This window comes from Malus sylvestris, chromosome 15 (assembly GCF_916048215.2).
Source record: "Malus sylvestris chromosome 15, drMalSylv7.2, whole genome shotgun sequence".
Taxonomy (NCBI): domain Eukaryota; kingdom Viridiplantae; phylum Streptophyta; class Magnoliopsida; order Rosales; family Rosaceae; genus Malus; species Malus sylvestris.
In genome coordinates this window covers 13,259,322-13,278,990 of record NC_062274.1, presented here as the reverse complement: position 1 = coordinate 13,278,990, position 19,669 = coordinate 13,259,322, and the positions used below count along the sequence as shown (strand labels likewise).

The following is a 19,669-nucleotide window of genomic DNA, read 5'->3' as shown; positions in this document are numbered from 1 at the left end:
ATCCACTCGAACAAGCCATGATACATCAACGAAGTCAACACCAAGACATATTACATCTACATCTACTTCAGCAAAACATCAGGAGATTGAAGTCATGCAAGCCGATCCCAGATAACCTTACCGACCTCTACACGACGTTACTGCCGAAGTTAACCTTCTAGAAGCTTGTCCGAGGAATTGGTATGCCTAACTATCATATGCAATGTTTGTAGTTCTCATTTGGAAGTTATGTCAAACTCAGGGGGAGTATCTAGAAGTATACTCACTTCATCTTAATGTACTCTTTTTCCCTACGATTAGGAGCATTTTTCCCACTGGGTTTTTGCTACCTAACTAGGTTTTAACGAGGCACCTATCCTAGGCTGATCATACCCTTGTGAGCTATTCTACTTGTGTCCAAAAGACGTATAGTTTTGACTTAATATAATTCTCACTTTTCTCCTTAGTCTATGAGTTTTTATCCTACCTTGGGTTTTACCATAGCAAGGTTTTGTGAGTTTTACTTTTTATGCATTCTTCCATTGATTTGAGACTCGCATTCGCTCATTGTGTTGACGACTTCAACAATTGTACTTACTTCATCATTGAAGACCTGATGCGCCATTTACTTGAGTATTTACATACTCAATGGGGAGTGTTGCAATCCTATTAGAATAGGAATGTGATTGTGTAAATCCAAGTATATCTTGGAATATCTCTTATATTCCTATTAGTAGTTAATATCCTATTAAGAGTTGTAATCCTAAAGGGAAATGAATTAACCTTCCATACTACTATAAATAAAGGCACAATGGGGTGGAATAGAACATACCCACAATTACACATCTCTTTCTTCTCTCTATCTATGCCGCACCCCTTTCTCTCTCTAGCCTCCATAATTGTTCAGTAAATTATACCTACAACATATCTAAATTTTTGAGCTATTATTAGATTTAGTCCACTGTCTTTTTTTATACTTTAATTAAAAAGTTCAATTCTTTTTTGTACAATGCCATGTGGATGGTTTGAAATTGGGGTACTATGATTTAGATCTAAAAATTTGAGTTGGTATTGGATTTAGTCCAATGTCCTTTTTTTTACTGTAATTAAATTTTTTGATTTATGCATCTTTATTCACATTTGTAATTTAAATATTTAAATATGAAGATCTAACCACTTGTCTGAAAAATAGTTAAAAGAAAATTTATATGTTATCATATATGATTCTCATGTCATGCGTTGATTATGTACATTCAACTTGTGATAGAGGTAGAATATACGAAAATAAATAAAACTTAATCTACCTATCATCCATGAAAATAGTTTAAACAAATTTAATCTTCATACATTTATGAATACATACTAGTCATTGGGGACCTTTTTAATCGAGTTGGATTTGGATCTCGGTTGAAACACTCAACTCTCATGGTTTGTTTTGGACATCAAGTCCTGAAATACGTTGAAAAAGTTAACACATCTTAGGAAGCATTCCAGATGAATCAATGACTCCAATTTAGCAATGATTGTATCGGTAACATAACCCCGTATACTACCAGTGGATCATGGCTATTTGGTCTCATTTATCCAAGATGTTGGTATTGACTTTCTTTTCTTACCAGCTCATTGTTATCCGATGCCAATGGATCGTTAAAGACAATTACGTACGGTGCCAAGGCTGAACCGGCACAAGACATATCGTGGCCTTACTTGCCTTGCTTTATACTGCACTTGCTAGCCTGATCATTGTCAGTTGCTAATGTAAAATCTTTTTTTTATGCTCATTTCTTCTCTTCTCTTCTCAGGCCTGATAAAGTAGACCAGAGTCTTAAGGTATTTCGGAGATTAGCGACATCACTCAAGGAAATGACGATTCAACGGTTAGGCTCATGAGAACACCAGAACCGCCTATTATAGTCTGACTCGATGAATTTGGCGTTATTGAATTTTTGATGTATATTTCATATATAAAACAATTACAAGATCAAACATATATAGAAGAAGAAACGGGAAAGAAAATGGAGGACAAAAGGTAGAGGACAATGGCAACTAAGCAAGCATAATGATGACCTCCACTCTCTCTAACTTAAGCCACTAACTAGCTTTACAATGATGAGGGAATATTATCACTTAACTATGCCTAAAGTAAACATTAAATAAGAGATGCACCATGACTAAAACAAACAGCTAACACTAGCACTAAGACTAGCCGAAAGCTGCCGAAAGCTGAGCTATTATCCATCAAAACTAGACAAAAGCTTGCATTATTCTTCCAACACTCCCCCTCAAGCTGGATCTAGGGGATCCCTTGAGCCTAGCTTGGACAGAATGCACAGAAACGGAACCGTAGGAAGAGATTTGGTAAAAATGTCAGCCAACTGATCATGACTGCGAGTATAGTAGGTGGTTATGATTTTGGATTGAACCTGTGCTCGAACATAATGACAATCCACTTCAATATGCTTCGTTCTCTCATGGAAGACTGGATTGGAAGCAATGTGCATGGCAACTTGATTGTCACAGAACATAAACATAGGTTCATTGCTGGGAAAGCCTAGATCCAACAGAAGGCTTTTCAGCCAAATAAGTTCACACGCAGTGGAGGCCATAGCTCGATACTCGGCCTCTGCACTGGATCGAGCTACGACAGTTTGCTTCTTGTTGCGCCATGTTACCAAATTGCCACCTACAAAGGTGCAAAAACCTGTTGTTGACTTGCGATCAAGAGAATTCCTAGTCCAATCAGCATCTGTATATCCCATGATGGCAGTGTTATCATTTTTTGTCATAAGGAGTCCTCGACCAATAGACCCTTTTAGATAACGAAGAATTCTCTTCATAATTTGCATATGAGCTAATGTAGGAGCATGCATAAATTGACTCACAATACTCACAGCATAAGAGATATCAGGACGCATGATTGTGAGATAAATAAGCTTTCCTGCAAGTCTTTGATACTTAGTAATATCAGAGAAAGCTTCACTGTGAGTACTAAGTTGTAGCTTGCTATCTAAAGAAGTACGTGTAGGTTTACTATCTATTAAGCTAGAGTCATTTAAAAGATCAAGAATGTATTTCCTTTGATTGAGAAAGAGGCCTTCTTGTGAATTTGCAATCTCAATACCTAGGAAATATTTGAGACGTCCCAAATCCTTGATTGCAAATTTGTTTTGAAGAACGAGCTTGAGAGAGTTAATTTCTTCAGCATTGTCACCTGTCACTATAAGATCATCAACGTAGATTAAAACGATTACTTTTCCAACTAAGCCATCATGAACAAATAGTGAGGAATCAGCATTACTTCTTTGAAAGCCAAACTCTTCAAGAATGGAGCTCAATTTTGCATACCATGCACGTGGAGACTGTTTCAATCCATAAATGGATTTGTGCAATTTACAAACCATGTCAGGGTCATCTGATTGAGGATGTCCGAGTGGTAGTTTCATGTACACTTCCTCCTCTAATTCCCCTTGCAAAAAAGCATTCTTCACATCCATTTGACAAAGAGGCCAAGACTTAATTTACGGCAACTGATAATAGAACCTTTACAGTTAGGCCTGGCAAACGGGTCGTGTCTGTCGTGTTCGTGTCGTTTTCGTGTAACACCTGTTATCTTATCGGGTCGTGTCATGTCACACCTGTTATTTTAACGGGTCCTTAACAGGTCGGGTCACTTTACCCAACGGGTAAAGTGACCCAACCCGTTATGACCCGTTACGACCCGTTAAGAAAAATATATTTTTTTTCTTAAATTTGCACATACCACACATTGCCACATAAATATTACTTCAAAACATTAAAACACATTTATCGTTTAAGTCCTACATCTACACTCGAAAATAAGAGCTTAATAAAAAAACATTCATACACTACTAGTCAAATTTTTAAATTTAATTTAATATATAGATTCACTAACACTTAAGAGTTTATTCATACTTTTATTAAGTATAACATAAGATTTTGTGGTATCCACTATTGTAAATATTTTAAATTGAAGATCGAGTTCATTCATTGTATACATATAGGGTCAAGGAGTGTAGTTGTAAAAAATCATCAAAATCAGAGTTAAAATAACCGTTAAATCGTGATTTTTCGTTTTATAATCGTTGAAAAGTTTTGTCCCGTTACTTGATCTCTTAATGTTTGTTTTTTTCAATTTTTGGCGTATGTGATCTCGAAGTATATACAAACATGTTTGACGGTTGGATCGTTGAAACTAGTTTCGTAGAATGCGTATCCCATAAAAACAATAGATTCACTAATACTTAAGAGTTTATTCATACTTTCATTAAGTATAACATAAGATTTTGTGGTATCCACTATTGTAAATATTTTAAAATGAAGATCGAGTTCATTCATTGTCTTCATATAGGGTCAAGGAGTGTTGATGTAAAAAATCATCAAAATCGAAGTTAAAATAACCGTTAAATCGTGATTTTTCATTTTATAACTGTCGAAAAGTTTTGTCCCGTTACTTGATCTCTTAATGTTTGTTTTTTTTAATTTTTGGCGTATGTGATCTTGAAGTATATACAAACATGTTTGACAGTTGGATCGTTGAAACTAGTTTCGTAGAATGCGTATCCCATAAAAACAATAGATTCACTAATACTTAAGAGTTTATTCGTACTTTCATTAAGTATAACATAAGATTTTGTGGTATCCACTATTGTAAATATTTTAAATTGAAGATCAAGTTCATTCATTGTATTCATATAGGGTCAAGGAGTGTAGCTGTAAAAAATCATTAAAATCGGAGTTAAAATAACTGTTAAATCATGATTTTTCGTTTTATAACCGTTGAAAAGTTTTGTCCCGTTACTTGATCTCTTAATGTTTGTTTTTTTCAATTTTTGGCGTATGTGATCTCGAAGTATATACAAACGTGTTTGACGGTTGGATCGTTGAAACTAGTTTCGTAGAATACGTATCCTATAAAAACAATAAATTCACTAATACTTAAGAGTTTATTCATACTTTCATTAAGTATAACATAAGATTTTGTGGTATCCACTATTGTAAATATTTTAAATTGAAGATCGAGTTCATTCATTGTATTCATATAGGGTCAATGAGTGTAGCTGTAAAAAATCATCAAAATCAGAGTTAAAATAACCGTTAAATCGTGATTTTTCATTTTATAACCGTCGAAAAGTTTTGTCCCATTACTTGATCTCTTAATGTTTATTTTTTTCAATTTTTGGCGTATGTGATCTCGAAGTATATACAAACATGTTTGACGGTTGGATCGTTGAAACTAGTTTCGTATAATGCATATCCCATAAAAACAATAGATTCACTAATACTTAAGAGTTTATTCATACTTTCATTAAGTATAACATAAGATTTTGTGGTATTCACTATTGTAAATATTTTAAATTGAAGATCGAGTTCATTCATTGTATTTATATAGGGTCAATGAGTGTAGCTATAAAAAATAATCAAAATCGGAGTTAAAATAACCGTTAAATCATGATTTTTCGTTTATAACCGTTGAAAAGTTTTGTCCCATTACTTGATCTCTTAATGTTTTTTTTTTCAATTTTTGGCGTATGTGATCTCGAAGTATATACAAGCATGTTTGACGGTTGGATCATTGAAACTAGTTTCGTAGAATGTATATCACATAAAAACAATAGATTCACCAATACTTAAGAGTTTATTTATACTTTCATTAAGTATAACATAAGATTTTGTGGTATCCACTAGTGTAAATATTTTAAATTGAAGATCGAGTTCATTCATTGTAGTCATATAGGGTCAAGGAGTGTAGCTGTAAAAAATTATCAAAATCGGAGTTAAAATAACCGTTAAATCGTGATTTTTCGTTTATAATCGTCGAAAAGTTTTGTCCAGTTACTTAAACTCTGAATATTTGTTTTTTGCAATTTTTAGCGTATACGATCTCTAAACATATACAAACATGTTTGACGGTTGGATCGTTGAAATTAGTTTCGTAGGATGCGTATCTCATCTTTCCCTCTTTTTTTGTTTCCTTTTCTTATCATTTTCTTTTTTCCCTCCCTTTTTTTTATTTTTTTGAAAACTTTTTCCCTCTCTTTTTCTTCAAATGGCTGACACCTCACCTCACCTACACTACACGGTACAGTGGTACTAGTACACCCATCTTTCCCTCTCTTTTTTGTTTCCTTTTCTTATCATTTTCTTTTTTCCCTCCCTTTTGTTTTTTGAAAACTTTTTCCCTCCCTTTTTTCTTTCAAAGGGCGGATGGCAGATGCATATTAATTGTTATAGTTTTTAGGGGTATAAAATTTAATATATATATATATATATATATATATAATTATTATAGTTAATATTTTGGGGGTATAATTATTATAGTATAAATAATTATTATAGTTTTTAGGGGTATAAAATTGTTAAATTAATATATATATATATAATTATAGTATTTGTTTAGGGTTATAAAATTATTAAATTAATATTCTGCTTATCGTGTATCGTGTTACCCACGTGTATACCCGAACCAACCCGTTATCTTAACATGTGCTTATCGGGTTACCCGATAACGACCCGATTCGTTATCGTGTCGACCCGAACACCTGTTAATTTCGTGTCGTGTCGTGTCGGGTTATTGGGTCGTGTCAGGAATTGCCACGCCTACTTACAGTGTTCATTTTGGCTACGGGAGCAAATGATTCCTTGTAATCCAAGCCATAAGTCTGAGTAAATCCACGAGCCACCAAACAAGCTTTGTGCCTTTCAATCGTCCCATCTGAGTTGAACTTAGTCTTGTACACCCAACGGCTGCCAACTGATTTCTTCCCTTCAGGGAGTTTAACTACACTCCAGGTTCAGTTGTCATGAAGAGCTTGCAGTTCATCCCTCATCGCTTTTTGCCAAATTTCAAGTTCATTTGCTTCTTGAAATGTTTGTGGTTCATGAGTATTGTCCAAGGTACTAAGAAAAGAAGTATGAGAGGGGGAAAACTGCTTATAGGAAACAAAGTTTGTAAGAGGATACCTAGAAGTGTAGGTGACATAATCATGTAGTCGAAGTGGAGGCTGTCGAACCCTAGAAGGTTTTCGACGAATTGAAACTTGAGGTTCAATATCTGTGGTTTGAGATGAAGGTAGCTCATGCAATAGAGTTGGTGGGTTACGTGAAATGGGACTTTCTTGATAGAGAGGAACACTAGGTAATGGAAACATGTCACTCAAAAACTCCCCCTGATCTGCATCACTTAGTTTCTTGGAGAAGTAGGGCATGTTTTCATCAAATCTCATATCCCTTGAAACCATTATTTTCTTTGTGATTGGATTGTAACACTTGTAGCCCTTTTGGGTAGATGAGTAACCAAAGAAAACACATTTGGTTGCTCGAGGATCCAGTTTATCACGGTGGAGAGATTGGTTGTGAACAAAGTAAGTGGACCCAAAAACTCTCAAGTGTGAGAGATCATTCTGTCTATCCTTCAACACTTCATATGGAGACTTGAAACTGAGTACTTTACTAGGCAATCTATTGATTAAGTAGGTAGCTGTAAGTACTCCTTGTGACTAAAATTTCTTTGGCACATTCATATGAAACATGATTGATCTTGTCTTCTCAAGAAGGTCTCTATTCTTTCTCTCAGCAATCCATTTTGTTGGGGTGTGCCAACACATGTTGTTTGGTGCAGTATGCCATGAATACTAAGATATTGAGACATGTTATGGGACATGTATTCAGTGCCATTGTCGGATCTTAATATAGGAATTTTTGATGCAAATTGAGTGCCAACCAGTTTGTGAAAATTTTGAAAAACATTTGAAAGTTCACTCTTAAATTTCAAAAGATACAACCAAGTCATCCTTGTAAAATCATCAACAAAGGTTACAAAGTAGTTATATCCATCAAAGGACTCTAGTATTGGACCCCAAATGTCTGAATGAATGATTTCGAAAGGATGGCTAGCTCTAAAAGTGGAAGAATCAAAAGGCAACCTAGAAAACTTAGACAAGTGACAAACATCACACTTTAACTTGTCCTTACATATTTTTGGAAACAAAAAAGACATTACTTTATCAGAAGGATGTGCCAAACGTTGATGCCAAAGTTGTTGATCTTGAAAAACACTTGAGCTGACTTGAAAAAACTTGGGATTCTTAGTGTCTTTAGCCAAGTAGTAAAGCCCATTCAACAAGAAACCTTCACCAATCGTTCTCTTGGTGATGATATCCTGAAAAATGACATTGTGAGGGGAGAAAATGACTAAACAGTTTAGAGAATTGGTGATAGCTCTTACTGATAGAAGTTGAAAAGGAAAAGAAGGTATGTAAAGGGCTGCTGACTCTATGTGTTTTGACAATAAGTTGATTTTTCCTTTTCCTACAACTGTGGCACCCTTCCCATTAGCTACTAACACTTGAGAAAAATTTGTCATTTTTGTAAAATCATGTAAGTTATTAATTTTATTTGTCATGTGATTCGTGGCTCCTAAGTTAATGATCCAATAATCATGTTCATTACTAGCATTTAGGGCAGTAGAGAAGACACTGAAAATACCTGGGATATCTTTATGTGAAACATGGTCATGTTTAGCCAGAAAACCAGCAAATTTTCCAAGTAAAGCTGTGTGATTCTTCTCTTCAGCTACGGAAGCTTCATCTCTATTGTTAAGCACCTGTTTGCTGTGGAGATATGCTGCAAAATCATTGATTAATGCAACAGGATTGGTAGTGAAATTCACCATTCCTTCTGTCGACAAGATAGCTGCATGGTTGGCCTTGTAGCTATTGTTGTTCAGATATTTTTGTGTACCCTTTATCTCTGGACCTTTTGTCTCCTTCAAGAACTTAGGCTTCAATTCCGAATGAAGAATCCAACATCTGTCTTTTATATGGCCAAGAGAATCACAGTAGCTGCACTTTAAATCTGGTCTTTTTCCCTTATAAACTTTGCCTTCAGGGCGTCTGTTGCTAGAGACATAAGCCCTAGTCTCAGAAACGTTGTCTTTAGTCTCTTGATTCATGACTTTCCTCCTTACTTCTTCCCTTTGGATTATGGCACACACACCAGTGAAGAAAGGGAGTTCAGCATTCATTAAGATGTGACTTCTGAGGTCTTCGAACTCTGGACCTAAGCTTGCCAAGAGTTGAAAAATCTTGTCTTCTTATGCTCTCTTGATCAACACAGTGGCATCAGTGGTATGAGGACGATAAACATCAAGCTCATTTCATATGTTTGTAAGATTGCCATCAGTACATAAACATTTAATTACTGTTTGAAGACAGAACGAAAAATGTCTAAGTTTGTTGGTTCTTACGATCAAGATACTCGGGTACGAACATGAAAAGGAAGTTGAATAGAAGAGTAAATCCAATCAAAGCTGCGACTCCAACCCAATACCAATGTGCTTCCGGAAGTACTCCTCGAGAGTTCCAAGACCGGAACCTACAATACAAATTTACACTCATATTAATTTGCCAATTAACATTTTTCAGAATATATGAACTAAAGACAAGCATCCACACTGAAATATACGAAATATGTACTAAAGTATGTGTACTAAAATATGTACCAAAATATATGTACAAAAATATATGTATCAAAATATTAGTTCGCCTACCGAGCATGTGTGTCAAAATATATGTACCAAACCATGTGTACCAAAATATATGTACCACAACATGTGTACTGAAATATATATTTATCGAAATATTACCGGGTGGAATGTATGTACCGAAGTATGTGTACTAAAATATATGTACCTAAGTAAATGTATGTACCAAAATATAGTGCCGAAGCATATGTACCAAAATATCAAGGTTCTAAAAAATGCTAGCTGCTTGTCGGGCGGTGGGCAGGGGCCTAGCGCCTAAGCGGCTAGGCGGGGCCTAAGCGGATTTGAATAAAATAATTATATATATCATATAAATTAGTTAAATTTACTATATAATAGATAAATAAACATTGAGTAATACGTTATTTTTGAAAAAGATATACATATATAATGCAATAACATAGTCTAGTCTTAAAAAGCAAAAAGTAATAAAATATTATATTATAAGAATATAATATAATGTTGTTTTCAAAACAAAACACATAATAAAATATCATCTGAATGGGTAATTATTATTTATGTTTTTTTTATTATAAGGCTGGTGGACTTACACATAAAACTAGGCTCCTTTTCCACTTTTCACGATTTTACTTACTGCCTTATCTTTATCTGTTGGACAAAGATTGTTTGCCCTCCACTTTGGTGCCCTCCTCGTGCCCTTCTGTTTGTATGGTTACGGTTAAGCCACGTCAACATTTTATATTACTATTCATTTTTGTCTTATTATATCTATAAAAAGACAATATAAAATGTTGACGTGGCTTAACCGTAACTACACAAAACAGTAGGGCACGGAAAGAGCACCGGAAGTGGAGGGCAGACATTCCTTGTCCTTATCTATTACCAAGACATGTTTTTTTTATCATGAGGTTGTGGACTTTCCCATAAAACCAGGCACTTTTTCCACTTTCCACGATTTTCCCTGCTGCCTTGTAGATCTTCGTCTCTTCAACCCTCTATCTTCTTCTCTTCTTCAAAACAACAGGTAACAGACAACCCTCTATCTTTGTCTCTTCAACCCTCTATCTTCTTCTCTTCTTCAAAACAACTCCCTCTAACCCTTCATCTCTCCTCTGCACATCTCCCTCTATCACTCCTTCCAAGCCACCACGGTAATTCTCCGTTTTCATGCACAAAAGTTCTGGGAAAGAGGCTCGCGTCCTTGTCGGTGGTGACAAAGATCAACGGGTCAGTATGCACAGACGCAGAGCGAAGAGACGAGGGCCGCCTAGCTCTGCCTAGCTCCGCCTAGCGCTGCCTATCTCCGCCTAGCGCCGCCTAGTCGGCCGCCTAAATCCTCTCCGATTTATTAAACGTTTTGCCCAAAATCGCCACGGAAGCCCACCGCCCAGCGCTTAGGCCGATTTTTAGAATACTGCAAAATATATGTACCAAAATGTGTATCAAAATATATGGACTGAAGTATGTGTATCGAAATATATGTACTGAAGTATGTGTATCAAAATATATGTACCGAATATGTGTACATAAATATATGTACCGAAGTATGTGTACTGAAAGATATGTACCGAAGTATTTATATACCAAAATAGAAATATATGTACCAAAGTATATATATGTACCAAAATATAGTACTGAATCATGTGTACCGAAATATATGTACTGAAGCATGTGTACCGAAATATATATACAAAGTATATGTACCAAAATGCAAGTAATTGTAAAATTCTCAAAATATAATGTAGATCACTGTGGTTCATATGTATAAACCCGAAATAGAAGGTTGTCGATGTAGTTGAGAGAGAAGACCATCATCTTATACAAAGTGAGGAAGTTAGAGATGTCTGCAAGGGAGGGTCATCACCTTATATAGTTATAGATCAATATGAAATGTCAGAACTTAAGTGTAAATCTTTGAATTTCAAATGAGTAATAATTCTGCAACATCTCTCATGATAACAAATATTGTTCACTAACATAAAATTGGAAGAAAGAAAACCATAAATCAATGGAAAATAGAAAAATGACGTGGAATATGCATGCTGACATATAATAGCGTTAAATGACTAAATTAAATTCTTAATCTTATACCAAATATTAATCAAAAGTTCATCTTCTCCAAAGATTACACTCTAATTTCCTATATCGTTAATTATAGTTTGGATCGAGCTTTGGAAATTATTTGTAGTGTAAACTACCTCCTTCTATCGTAAATTACTACGTATAATATTCAGCCTTCAGTCCAAAGAAATGATTATTCTCACATTTTTATTTTCCATCTTTCTCACATTTTAGTTTCATTTTTCAAATGTCATTTTCATTATTTAAATTTTCACATGAGGTATTGGGGATATGTGTCCCACACTCTTGTAGTGAAAGAGTCAGAGGACAAAAACCTTGTCTCCAAACCAACCGTGATCGTCGGAGTCTTGCTTCAACAGTTTGAGCACGCTACGATAGCAGGGCTGCTGTTCTTGTTGATAGGCCCGACCACTCTCGGCCATACAGCTACCGTGGACCACCAGAAAACCTTCATGGCGCCGTTGCGTGCAACGGTGCAATTTCTCTTCACCATGCTTTGTATCAAACACGTGGCAGTTCATATATGATGCACAAAAGCAAGTTCCTATACAAGTTTACACATTCCTGCTACCATAGGCTGGTGGCGTTGTACGCCTATGGAGCACTGTACAACCACCCTCGCGAGGGATTGGTGGTGGACACCATGAGTGGTGCTGTATGGCGTCGGCATGTCTTTGAGGATGTAGATTATTTTTTTCTCGTTGGCCACCGTCAAGGCAGCAGACGACTACAATGGAAGGTAGATTTCATGGCATCCTTTCCACCTACTTTAATACAAGTTAAAACTTGATTAATAATTGTAATAAAAATTTATATCGTGTAAAATATGCTACATCATTTGATGCACAAATTTAATACAAGGATTTGGTGTATGTAGCACTACCCTATAAATATAGGTACCTAAAACATAAGGGTAAATACTTTATCTATGTCTATATATATACGAACCAAAGTTCCTAATAATATAATAATACATGAAAAATAATTTACTTACGAAATAAAAAAATGTTTGATTCAAAATTAATATATCTATAATTTACATAAAGTATAGATAAATTATTTGCATACGCATATATAATAATAACAAAATGTGCCTCATAAAAGAATGTTGGACTCAAGTTGGGAGCAAAGGCCATTCATCAGACGGGACGTCAGAGCATGCAGGCGGCATAGAGTATTTGCGAAAATTTTTGGCAAGAATATGTATAAACCCGTGAGTCTCTACAATTCTACTCGGACCGGCTTGGACTAGCTCGAATCGGGTGGAATCAACTCGAACAAACTTGAATTGGGTTGGATCAGCTCGGACCGGCTCGACGCTTATCAAGGTACCTTATGATATACTTCCAGTTTCATTGACGAAATTAGTATTAGCGTAATATGTTTTATTCACTACACAATCCAATGTCGTATAACTTCACATTCTCGTTGGCCACCATCACGGCAGTGGACGACCACAGTGGAATGTGGATTCCATGGCATCCTTTCCACGTACTTTCCAGAAACAATAATCACTATACCACGCCATCCAATATGCCCTGCACGTGGTCATATTTTTGGTTTCGTTTGACAACACCTTCATTGCTTATCAAGTGCATGATAAAAAAAAATAAAAAAATAAAAGTTTGAAAACTTTGAGTTTTAGATAAGGACAAAATAAAGGGTAAAGTAAATAGTATCAGGATTAACTTTTTAGTGTAAAAATGTGGTTTTTCGTTAAAGTGAACAATACCGTGAAATTTTCGTTAAAATTCCCTAAAAAAATGGCATTATGTGTCTTATCCAGAACATCTCTGAGTTTTTAGTGACTTGTGCGAAATTTATAACAATGTCCCTTCTTAAGATAGTTTTTTAGGAAGAAGAAAAAAGTTGGACAATATATTGATACTAGAAAACAATAACTTAAATTAAAACAAACTTCAAGACTCAATGATTATAAGTTTACAAATGTCATTAAATAATAAGTAAAAAGAGTTACAATCATAACATTCACTAAATAATCAAAAGCAATTCAATCTTGAACCACAAAACAAGAAAAAAAAGCTTCAAAAACTCTTAGCTTTAAAGTTTCACTTGAACATATAACATTATTATATAATAAAGTAAAAAAAAATCAAAAATCTTTTTTAGGGTGTTGTTATTGACACTCCAATATCTCATTGTGCACTCTGAATTTTTATAGTTAGAAATAATTTTTTTTACCCTTCTGATGATTTCACAAAGAGATTTTAAAATTCTAATAAAAGCATTTTTTTTTCATATGGCATTATTACATATAAATATTAGATGGCAAAATTTTAGGGGCCCTTTTAAATTTGGGGGTTGCTTCCCCCAAAGGCGACTCTAGTCCTATCCCAGTGGATGTATTTGTTTTCTTGGGAGGGCTGTGGTTAGGCGATATTTATGTTGCGGATTCGATGTGTGGTTCAGTTCATGAACTTTCATTTGACTATGCTAACTACACTCCGAGTGGAACTGTGTGTTTGTGCGATTGGGATGGTTGTGACTCTGAAGTAATTGTCTTGCACAAATATAGTTTTGAACAATGAATTCTATCTTGTCTAGTGTGGAAATATGATTGCTTGTCAATATCTGTTAGAGAGGTGGTACAAATCCACTCCCTCACATGCAGCAAAAAAACTTTAGTTAATTACAGGTGCTACAAGCTCTAAAGATGCGTTACTTTAGTTGTTTTGAAAAGTAAGTTTTAAAATATTTTCTATATATAAGTGTAGAAACATGTACTGCATAAGACTAATAAAAGACCTCTCACAATCTAGAAGTGGTAACCAAATCTGTACCAGTTTGCAAAAGTAAACCAACTCTAAACATTTTGGATGAAAACACGAGGTTTGGCCAGGGTATGTGGGCAAGTAATGTACAAGTGAGCCATCACGATTCGCTTATCATCAACTAGAACGCTGATGTTTTGATTGAACACTCGCATGGCCTTTTCCCTTGTTTCGTTGCCGATGAACTTGACTTTCCGTTTACCGCCCACCCCCACTGTCATGGGATCATGCCACCGTCGAGTTTCTTGGCATCAGGATTGTTGGAAGAACCATGCTTGCCTGCTGAAAGAAGACAAATGCTGCTGAAACCCAATTGAAACGCAGCGTTTTGTTGGAGCCGCAACGATTTCATTTTACCAAAGGGCATTGAGGTAATTAAAATGTCTGTTTAGTGTTTATATAAAGGAGTACCTTATCCTCTGTTTTCTTAGAGTCAACTCTTCACTCTCCAAAGCTTCTGAATAAAGGCCGTAACTTTCCTACTCCAAAAAAGAGAGAATTTTGAAAAATCCTCTTCGAATGGCAACCTCTCTTTCTTTCACGCCTCTTTGTTCCTTCAATTCCATAAACAAACCAAGTACTCTCTCTATCCTCTCTGCAATTTTAGTTGATTATTTTCTGTTTCTTTTTGTTAATTCAGTGAACACTTTGATTTTTCTACAGGGGTTTATATCGAAAATTCGACTGGCGGGAAGGTTATTCGGGTGAATGAAGTGTTTCGGAACTCGAAAGCTGCAAGCTTTCAGTCTTGGGAGGTCAAGGTGAGGCATTTCTGACCAACCCATTTTTCCAACATTTGAAAATCTTGCTTTCCATTGATTTCCTTTGCTAAAGCACCTTTTTTGGCTTGGACCATTTTATGTACTTGTTTTGTGAAGAAATGTATAGAACTGAAATGGGTTTAATGAATTGAGAAATTAGTAGTGTGAAACATATGTTTAATGACCAAAAGATTCCCCAGTTTCTAAGTAAATGTCTTTATTTAAGAGTTGAGGTTTGGAAGTTGGTTATAACTTATGAGCTTGCTAGAATGTTGGGATTGTTGGATGGAATGGTAGGATGTAATCGAAATGGAACCCTGTAACGATTGTCGTTGAAAGTTGCAGAAATAATTGTTGCTTGTGAATCGTGTAAGCATATGAGCAGAGGACTTTATATGCGAATCGGTTAATAGTATTATCCAAGGCTCTTCTTTTCCTCAGACTTCACTTTGGTGTTGTCTTGCAGGCCACAGATGGTACTCCAACGACCAAAGTGAATAGCATAGTTTGTTCTACATGTGAGGGAAATGGTAAGCGAATAACTCGTCTTTGAATATATCTTATGCTGAATATCGACTTGAAAGCTTCAGAATGAAACATCTGAAAGCATCAGGCAACTATTTCCTCATCGTTTTTTGACTCTCTGGCATGATATATAGCTTCTTGTCTCTATCTTGGAGGAGTTATAGGGCTTAATCGTCCATTGCTTGATAGTATTAGCATCTGAGAATTTCAGCTCACTAGTTTTTTATTTTTGATCCATCAACCAGGTGCGAAAGTGTGTAGTCAATGTGAAGGTACGGGACTAAATTCTGTAGACCACTTCAACGGACAGTTTAAAGCCGGTGGAGTATGTTGGCTTTGCAGGTAACCATGTTGACTCAAATCAAAATCTAATATCATCGTAATTTACACGGAGGAACAAAAGTTAACTTTCCTAATAAAGGGATCTCATACTTCAAATGCTGCATGCTGTCCCTTCCCCTCATCAAATTGACCAGCTTATAGTTCATCCTAGTGGGAACACTCCCATTTCATTGTTGAGCTCGACTGTGTCTTTCACCTTTCGGAATTCTTGTGCTAGTTCTTTTTCGTATGTGCTACCATACGATCTGACACTAGTAACTATGTTTTCTTGCAGGGGGAAGAGGGAGATTTTGTGTGGAGATTGCAATGGTGCCGGGTTTTTGGGCGGCTTCATGAGCACGCATGACGCCTAGATCGTTGCAACCTGCAAGGACACATACGATCCTTAGAAATTTCTACCAGAACAGAAAAGACCAAAATATGTTGCTCAGTATAGTGAAATGTTGTACTTGGTAAACAAGTCAAGAACTCATTCCTTTGATTAGATATTGTAATATGGTTACTGCATTTTGGTTGAATTACAATGAGAAAGACAGACCGTGATAACGAGTAGTGGCACGCTCGCAATCACCAAACTTGCTCACATGCCATGTTGTGATTAATTTGGAATCGTCAACTTAGCATCTCATTGCATCCAAAAAAACACCACTGGGAACTAGCCTTTAAAAATGAGTAGCGATTTTCATGCTCCGTGGCATTTTCTCCTCTCACACTCCTTTTTATTGTTGTCCAATGATTTTGCTTTGACTCGTTGAATCCAAAAAAATCAATTTTCCTGAAGATTGATCAGATGGAGATCAATCCATAAATTAAAAGGCATAGGCGATATCTTATTTACAATTTCACAATTGTTTTTTGCTTTAAACACAGTAATTGTAACCTCATGTCTTCGCAGACAAAGTTTCCAAGATTACAACAGTGGCAGTACAGAGTCATATCAGGTGGCATCATGACAATATAAGACGCAGAATCTCTCCCGAATGTTTGAACGATTTCTCGGTTTCTTCCAAGCAGTGGTTCTTCTCCCCCCTCGTCCAACTCTGTCGATGCACGCATGTAAAAGTTAAATCAAGCCAAGATATGCACGAAGGAAGATTTTGCAAACGAAGAGAAACAAATTAAATCTACCTCCGCAACTTTATTTAACTTCTCCCGTACATTCTGCAACAGTTGGGGAAGCTCGCCGTCCCATTTGTAGAATTCCAATTCCTTTTTGTCAAGTATCATTTCCGCCACCTGAAGTTGGGTGAAAATAAACATAACATGTGTTAATAAGTTGAAATGAGAAAATCAATTGTTTCCTACACACATAAATCAAACGTTAGTTATTCAATTCACTACCATGCTATGAACCCTTTTTCCCTCTCTCCCAAATTTGTATAATACGAGTATTCTTATGACTGCTTACTATTCAGAAAAAAAAATGCAGGTAAATCACAAGTGCTGTTAATCCCAGAGACTCAATTTACATGAACAAGGCTATAAAATAAGTAATTATCTGAAACGATATGTCAGAATTACGGATTAGATTATCCTGGTATCCTTATTCATACACTTAACCAGCTCACAACAATGTGACATACCCTATGACATGCTAACATGTTAAAATGAGTGGGCACACTTTCCAGCCATTATTTATGTACCTTTTTCCCAATCATTCGACCACCAGCTGAATGAGCAAAGTATATGTTGTAGAAGTGGCAAATAAATGCTTGAGAATCCTTCTCCGACAGTTCCTTAAGATACTCTGTGTAGGTTACACCCGGAGCAGAAGGTTCTGGTATGGCATACCCTTGCTCCTTAAACCACTCCAAATCTTTCGCCAACTTTTCAGACCTTTCCAATCCAGTATTTCTGAACTCAGCGTCTATGCCAAAATAAATAAATAAATAAATGCAACATTACGAATTAGCTCAATCACGTCATACAATAACATACCAATAAGTAAATGGAATTTTGCAAACACTCAGATAAACATGAACTCGGAATCTCATTTCAAGTTCATAAGGCTCCCATTGTTTCATGATACTAAGAACTGAACAAGAAAAAGCCTTTGCTCATAAAACATGTTTAGGTCATTAAACATTTTTATAAAACATGACAATCCAACGAATGAGCTTGGTTGTTGTTCTTTTGCTCATAAAACATGTTGCTCTGACAAAGTACAGGCTTCAAAATTAGAGTGGCAGAACCAATTGTGTAGGCACCAGCTACTACTCCCAAGTAATTGAAGGAAACCGGTATTTCAAATGAATGAAGTCACGGGTCAAGACAGAACTTATTAACCATCCAACTATATAAGTTTATAACAGCACACAAAGAATGTTATAGAAGTTGCACAGGAAACATTCTCGAAGAAAAGCTTTATACAAGACGGTAACTGATGCAGTATCCTAACATAAAAGTTGTGGGATATACAGATGCAATAAATAAAATTGTACTTCTTTGTTTATGCAGTATCCCTACACACTCAAAGAAACACCCATGATCAATAATACTTAATGAACACAGATCACTAGCAATTCCTCGGCACCATAAAACTCGAAATCAAACAGTCAAACACGGCGATAAAGCATTCCACACAGCCAAAGCATAACAAGATCATCCAACATCCAACACACATGATCAAAATCCAAACTTTAACAACCATATCAAAGCCAATACCTCCAACAGAATAAACAACACCCACAAAACATTCAAACAAATATAATATCAGCCACAAATTTGCATCAAACACCCAAAAAATTCAAACTTTTAATCCAAGACGATAAAAAAAATTACTCACAAAAAGGAAAGGGGGCTTTTTCAACAATCCCTTCAAGGGTATCATAAACCAACTTGCTATCCACCAAAAACTTCAAATACCCATCAACCGTTGGCTCCCACTTAGCCACTGGCCCCTCCTGCGGCTCCTTCACTTCCTTCTCCCCCTCCTTAGCTTGGTCCCTGGTGTGCAACTTCATCGCCACGAACCTCATCTCCTCCACGAACCCCTTCGCCTCCCCGGGGTACCTCTTCTTCGCCTTCTCCGCCGTGGTGGCTGAAACCACCCCGGCCGCCGCCGCCGCGGCGTTCGTGGGCACTCCGGAATTCATCCTCAGAAACGAAACAGAGAACTTCTTCGGAAAGAAATCGGAGCTCAAAATTGGGGGTAACTTGAACTGGTTTTTGTTGAAAAGTGATTGGGATTGCGAAATCGGGGTTAAAGAAGCCATTGCTGAAAGTACAAAGCTTGGAGGAAGAGTGAATGAGTTGATTGAGCGTTCGAAACAGATGCGTGAACGGAAAGTTCAGATTAAAAAACCCCAAAAAAAATACAAGTCGGTTTGCGGACTCTTCAGTCTTCGAGGCAAAGCGACGGATTAAAGAAAACAAAAACAGCAAATAAATGGAGAATATTGAATGGGATGCAGCGTGGGGTGGTGGGTTGGTAGCGTATGGGTCTCTCTGCGCTTTGTTTCTATCAAGATTCAAACTTTTGCAGAAAAGGGTGGCTCTGTTTTCTTGCTTTTTTTTTCTGGGTCGGAATCGTAATTTTACTGCTCTGTTATTGTTGTTCTGGTTCACATTCCATCGGCAGTACAGGGTTTAATGGTATACAGAATTCCTATCATATAGGAATTGCCAAAAAAAGGTAATTTTATACGTTTAAAAAAATTAATACA

The 19,669-nt window shown here is 36.2% G+C and overlaps 3 protein-coding genes across 3 annotated transcripts; 2 read left to right on the top strand and 1 right to left on the bottom strand.

Moving 5' to 3' along the window:
- The first annotated feature begins 11,838 nt into the window (after window positions 1-11,838).
- Window positions 11,839-14,133, top strand: LOC126602678 (sphinganine C4-monooxygenase 1-like). Its single transcript, XM_050269587.1, is given in 5 exon segments — window positions 11,839-12,081; window positions 12,083-12,105; window positions 12,107-12,239; window positions 12,959-13,148; window positions 13,886-14,133. Coding segments are annotated over 5 exon segments (837 nt in total).
- A 652-nt stretch (window positions 14,134-14,785) lies between these two features.
- On the top strand, window positions 14,786-16,587 carry LOC126604554 (protein BUNDLE SHEATH DEFECTIVE 2, chloroplastic-like). Its single transcript, XM_050271844.1, has 5 exons — window positions 14,786-14,953; window positions 15,040-15,137; window positions 15,604-15,667; window positions 15,908-16,004; window positions 16,279-16,587. The coding sequence occupies exons 1-5, from the start codon at window positions 14,896-14,898 to the stop codon at window positions 16,355-16,357; spliced, it is 396 nt and encodes a 131-aa protein (XP_050127801.1). The 5' UTR covers window positions 14,786-14,895; the 3' UTR covers window positions 16,358-16,587.
- Window positions 16,588-16,774: 187 nt separating this feature from the next.
- LOC126604553 (heme oxygenase 1, chloroplastic-like) lies at window positions 16,775-19,579 on the bottom strand. Its single transcript, XM_050271843.1, has 4 exons — window positions 18,790-19,579; window positions 17,648-17,871; window positions 17,133-17,240; window positions 16,775-17,044 (listed from the first exon to the last, which is right to left on the bottom strand). Exons 1-4 carry the CDS (start codon window positions 19,217-19,219, stop codon window positions 16,952-16,954), a joined length of 855 nt encoding a protein of 284 aa, XP_050127800.1. The 5' UTR covers window positions 19,220-19,579; the 3' UTR covers window positions 16,775-16,951.
- Between the last annotated feature and the right edge of the window lie 90 nt (window positions 19,580-19,669).

What these genes read in the sequence shown, in the direction of transcription:
- LOC126604554 (XM_050271844.1), top strand. Translation starts at nt 14,896, where the DNA reads ATGGCAACCTCTCTTTCTTTCACGCCTCTTTGTTCCTTCAATTCCATA. An exon ending in TTCTACATGTGAGGGAAATG is followed by an intron (nt 15,668 to 15,907) that starts GTAAGCGAATAA and finishes TCCATCAACCAG; the next exon opens with GTGCGAAAGTGTGTAGTCAA. An exon ending in GGAGTATGTTGGCTTTGCAG is followed by an intron (nt 16,005 to 16,278) that starts GTAACCATGTTG and finishes GTTTTCTTGCAG; the next exon opens with GGGGAAGAGGGAGATTTTGT.
- LOC126604553 (XM_050271843.1), bottom strand. Translation starts at nt 19,219, where the DNA reads ATGGCTTCTTTAACCCCGATTTCGCAATCCCAATCACTTTTCAACAAA. An exon ending in GTCGAATGATTGGGAAAAAG is followed by an intron (nt 17,241 to 17,647) that starts GTACATAAATAA and finishes ACCCAACTTCAG; the next exon opens with GTGGCGGAAATGATACTTGA. An exon ending in AGTTAAATAAAGTTGCGGAG is followed by an intron (nt 17,045 to 17,132) that starts GTAGATTTAATT and finishes GTGCATCGACAG; the next exon opens with AGTTGGACGAGGGGGGAGAA.